Raw genomic sequence first — 5145 nt, 5'->3', positions numbered from 1 at the left:
AGTTGCACATCTAACACATTGGATAATGCACTACTTCCTCCTGACAGGTAGATGGCGACAGATAGTTTCTGTATTCGCTTGCTTGCTATCACAACAAAAGAAGAGAAGACTTCAAGGGGCGGACATCTGTCCTCTACACGAGTGTGGTCTTTTGTGGCTACATCCGTCTTGTTGTTACACCTAAGTGGTATTGTACAGAGATTTGGGCGTCATTTAAAACACACCAAGTGTTCGAGTGAAGATTCGTATTCGTCTGGTACGCTTCGTAAGCGAGAAGAAAACACGCTTCGAATCTGGGGAGCGCGGTAATCGCCATTTTGCGCATTCAACAATCGAAGGTACGGTGCCAAATATCTCAAAAATAACTCCGTAACACAATTTCACGTGCTGTATTGTTTCCACGCGAACAACAATACTTGACTGACTCATACAGTTTATCGTTTCCTGTTTCAGGAGGATTTTATTTTGCAACATGGCAGAAGCAGACCGACCGGGGAAGCTGTTTATCGGTGGGCTGAACACCGAGACCACCGAGAAGGCCCTGGAGCAGTACTTCGGCAAATATGGCAGGATAGCTGAACGTGAGTAGAGAAAGATTCTATTTCCAACATAATAAACGGCTAAAAAGGAGACCATAATCATTTCGAAGCAACGCCAAGTGTATGCCCAGGTAGGTGGCGACGCTATCGGTGTCCATTGTAGCCGCAGTTCAGGGAGCACAAGGCGGGCGGAAAGTCCAACTGCTCAGCCTGGTTTTGAATTGTTGGAGGAATCGCCTGAAGATCGGCCTGTGGTCTCATTTTTCTACATGATTGTGAATCCAGACGCCCATGCCTGATTCTGATTTCCATTTACACAGTCCATTGTGTAATATATTAAATTGCGCTTTATTGTTCCCATTAGTTTTGGTTTTTAGTGATTTAGTTGGTTCACAACCTAACAGAGCTGTGATTTAACATTACATTTTGCTTCATGTAAAACATGAAGGTCACTTGCTTTTAGTTTTAAGTCCACTTAAAACTATACCCACTATCAAACGATAATGAGGGAAATACGAGGTCTAATAGAGACTTCTTATTAGCCACAGATAATGTGGTGGGGGAAAAAACGAGTTAACCGTGAAAGCAACGCTATGAAGTTCACATTACTAGTGATGGTTGATGCAGAGCTGTCTGCAACAGCATCCGTTATTGTTTTGTAAAGTTTGTGTTGTGTGGTTTGTAGTCGGGATGTCTGATGACCTTGACTGGCCAAACGTGATGAAAGGATGGTCTCTATGAAGCTCAGGAGGCACTTTTCATCAGCACACATTGTCATCTCATCCTAACAGAGCCATCAACAGCTCAAAGACAAAGCGGCACATGTCCAGCCTTCACAATAAAGTCTAAAGTCTCTACATTGCACCCTGTCAGACAGCGTTTCACATAATAGGGGTCTCTGAAAAATGGCTGCATTTGCTATAAATTCTCCGGTTATGAGGGCGGGAAGTTAGGACTGTTCCTTCAATTTGGTCATGGTTTTGTGACTTGACATAAAATATGGCCCTTTAGTATAATTGACATTTGTCCTATTTTGCACAGTTTACTTATGAAATGCTGCTGGAGTATCAGCATGGATATACATACTGTAAGTACCGGACATATTGATAATGAAGTGCTGGCAAATGTGGAACATGAGTAAGAAGCTTACATCCAGCATGTCTAACCGAAAGTGCAAGTAGCCTGCATCATCCTTGCTCTGTTCTCACCCTTCATTTCTACCTTCCAGTTCTTTTGATGAAAGATCGTGAAACCAACAAGTCCAGGGGCTTTGCATTTGTGACATATGAAAGCCCGGCTGACGCAAAGGACGCGGCACGAGAGATGAATGGAAAGGTACAGGTTTTTACAGGACAGGGTGTAAAAAGGACATTGGCCTTTATAGTCATTGTGCCGCCGCCATCTTCCTTCAGTCTCTTGATGGCAAGCCTATCAAGGTGGAGCAAGCTACCAAACCTCAATTTGAGTCGGGGGGCAGACGAGGACCACCCATGCACTCCCGCAGTCGTGGCCCGCCTCGGGGCATCCGTGGATCCAGGGGTGGTATGCGGGGCCCACCATCCAGAGGTGGGTAGTTGAAAAATGTTGTTTTTCCTCTTAAGCATGTCCATCAAGTTTGTTTTACTTCCAGACTACTATGATGATGGTGGAGAACCCTTCTTTAAGGGGATGAAGAGAGGACCTCCTATGCGCAATGGAGGTCCCCCGCCAAAGATGAGCAGACGTAAGCCCCACCCCCAATGATTGCCTTCAAAATGTTTTGGGCAACATTTTCATGTTTGGTGTCACTATCATTTTTCAGCCCCCATGTCAAGGGACAGGGACCCCTATGGCCCACCCCCCCGCCGAGACTCTATGTCCAGGAGGGATGACTATCCATCACCTAGAGATGACCACTATAACTCAAAAGACAGGTAGGCCCCTTTTGGACTGCGGTAGTACATTTGGCCACCGATTCCAATTTTGAATTCAACATATTTTTGACAGCTACTCCAGTCGAGATTATAGCTCAAGAGATTCAAGGGACTATGGACCGCCTCCCAGAGATTTTTCATACCGCGACTACCCAAGTTCCCGAGATGATTATGGCTCAATGTCAAGAGGCTACAGGTAGGAGTTCCACTTTATCAAAAAGCTTGGGAGAAATCCCACATTTTTTTTTTCTCTTGCAGCGATCGTGATGGTGGAGGCAGAGAGTCCAGGAGCTACATGGACCGCCCAAGCGGTGGTGGCTCATACCGGGATTCATTTGATGGTTACGGTAAGATATTTCCACACAGGTACAATGAGACAATGGCACGAAGAGGAGCTGCAAAAGAACAACCCAAAGGAAACTGGCATTCACTAAACGTATCAAATGTTTTGACCAGAAACTAGCTGTCCAAGCATTGGCACCACTATTTGCCACAAAAAAATAAACATGCCTCAACAATATTGCAGAATAGTTAAGATGGCCAGAGATGACTACACTTAGGAAGCATCAGACGTCCTTGGAAGTGTCCACAGACCAGAATAAGCACTCCCTCAAGGAGTTTCCTCACAAATAACCACCAAAGAACACTTGGAGCTCTAAAAGGAAAAGTGGCCTCTGAAATCAATGATATTGCTCAAGCGCTCCATGTACCGGGATGTTTAGCAGCCATAGATATTTGCAACAAACCTGTTCCAACACAAGGTGGGACATGCATCCATGGCCATCTGTTCAGTTGCTTAGTCACAGAGTTCCATGTAATGACAACGAATGAGCACCAAACCTTGCAGGAACAAAAACAATGTGTCAAATTGAACCTTTCCAATTACCTGACCCGTTGACCCTGCAGGTAACTCTCGCAGCGGCCCACCTTCACGGGGCCCCCCACCGTCCTTCGGTGGGGGCAGCGGAAGCAGTCGTTACGATGACTATGGTGGCAGTTCCCGGGATGGCTATGGCGGCCGTGACAGTTACAACAGCAGTCGGAGTGACCCGTATCCACCTCCCCGAGGAGAGCGAATGGGTAGGCAGGAGAGGGGGCCCGCTCCCCCGGTCGAGAGAGTATACCCTCCTCGCGATCCATACGGCTCGAGCCGTGGAGGGCCGCGCGGCGGCCGTGGAGGAAGTCGAGGCGACAGAGGCATGGCTCGCAACAGATACTAAAATGGACATGGAAGTTTCCCTAAAAATACATGTTAAATCTTTGGGCACCGCTCAGCGCCTTGTGGGGGGGTCGCTGACAAAACAAGTCACCATGTCTAAACCTGTGAAATATGAAGCTTAGCTTTCAATTGTATCTTTTGACTTTCCCCTTTTTTTGTGTTGACTTTTGATTTGCATTTTTTAGTCCTAAAGTTCAGTAACGGAGTGTTTTTGTACATTCAGTGATTTTAGTACCTGCAATGCCCTAAAAGTCTGGCTTTTCCTCCACCAATAAAGCTTTTAGTTGTACCCTCACCACTGAGCAATGGCATCAATATTCCAACAAGACCAAAGACTGGGAACCTACCGCGTGAATGTTGACTAAGTGAACCATCCCGTTTATCGAGTTCTCTGTTCAGTTGCTGAGTCTGCTCTGGAGCCTGAGTTAACTGAAAAAAAAAAATGTGATTCCGACTCGTCACTTCTGTGTTAGGCGAATGTCACTGTCAAAATGTTCCAATGTAGTTCCCTCGGAAATGGATCCATCGTCCTAGAGCCATTTGATGGCATGCTACGACATAACCAAAGGCAGCCAAATGCAAGCTCCTATCCTACAAGATCCCATAGTCCACAGCTGGTAAGCAAAGCAAACCTCTTTGTTTCTCATCTGTAAACTACTTTGACTGTCCTGTATTACAATCGTCACTCCATTCAAGACAGCGTTTTCCCTCAAAGACAAATGGAATGTGCCTTTTCATTCTATCTGAATTTGGCAAAAAGGCAACACAAGAAAACTCCCACGGCAAGACCTTTGCTCCCTTGCCAATCAAAATTTTGATCCAATTTTTGCCAGCTGAACCTTTTTAAAAAGGAGATCCTTTTGCCCTGAGTAAGCACGTGTCTGACCTAAGTCAGCAACTTTGACATACAATAGACAAAACTATTACTAAGAACTTTTGTCAGTGTAAAATGAAGACAAATGATCATCCATTCTCAGTCTGAAGCATTTCCCCAAGCATGCCAGTGCAAACAAAGGAGACCCCTGGAAGACCGCTATCGCAAGCATCCAACTGGAAATCCTTCACGCAAACTGGACCAAGGACTTGGGAAATCCCCTTTCAATGTTTTATCAATACAAAAGATCGCGGAGGGTATGGTAGTAAATGTGTGTTGTCATTGCAGGATGAACCCAGAAAAGGCGGTGACTCTTGCAGAACGTTTGTCTCCAAGACATTTGGACCGATGATGATCGCAGCCCAGTTGGTGCAGGTACTTCCTGTAGAAAATCAATGTCTGCACTCAGTTGGAACCACTTGTTTTGAGTGCCTGCTGTCTTTCAGGGTGTGCCGCAGGCCCAAGACGGCTGCTTGAAAGAGCGCAGGATGAGAATTGGCTCGAACAAAGAAGTTTTCAATAAATACCAAAAACTAAATCCTGGTTTGCTGACTGTCTTGTCAAGACTTGAGAACTTTTCCATTAAATGTTATCCCACTC

The 5145-nt window shown here is 45.7% G+C and overlaps 1 protein-coding gene across 3 annotated transcripts; it reads left to right on the top strand.

Moving 5' to 3' along the window:
- rbmx (RNA binding motif protein X-linked) lies at window positions 1–5145 on the top strand. 3 transcript variants are annotated; one of them, XR_009121255.1, is made up of 10 exons: window positions 11–338; window positions 454–581; window positions 1768–1874; window positions 1952–2105; window positions 2170–2262; window positions 2341–2452; window positions 2526–2648; window positions 2711–2799; window positions 4834–4920; window positions 4992–5145. XR_009121255.1 is itself a non-coding variant. In XM_058064106.1 (9 exons), exons 2-9 carry the CDS (start codon window positions 473–475, stop codon window positions 3670–3672), a joined length of 1101 nt encoding a protein of 366 aa, XP_057920089.1. In that variant the 5' UTR covers window positions 1–338; window positions 434–472; the 3' UTR covers window positions 3673–3966. The 3 variants fall into 3 exon arrangements, 2 of the variants coding, with proteins under 2 accessions (XP_057920089.1, XP_057920088.1); XM_058064106.1 differs by lacking the exons at window positions 4834–4920; window positions 4992–5145 and adding an exon at window positions 3359–3966 and having other exon boundaries at window positions 1–338; window positions 434–581; XM_058064105.1 differs by lacking the exons at window positions 4834–4920; window positions 4992–5145 and adding an exon at window positions 3359–3966 and having other exon boundaries at window positions 7–338.

This window comes from Doryrhamphus excisus, chromosome 2 (genome assembly GCF_030265055.1).
Source record: "Doryrhamphus excisus isolate RoL2022-K1 chromosome 2, RoL_Dexc_1.0, whole genome shotgun sequence".
Taxonomy (NCBI): Eukaryota; Metazoa; Chordata; class Actinopteri; order Syngnathiformes; family Syngnathidae; genus Doryrhamphus; species Doryrhamphus excisus.
The sequence above is the reverse complement of the archived record's forward strand: the minus strand, read 5'-3'. Positions and strand labels throughout refer to the sequence as shown.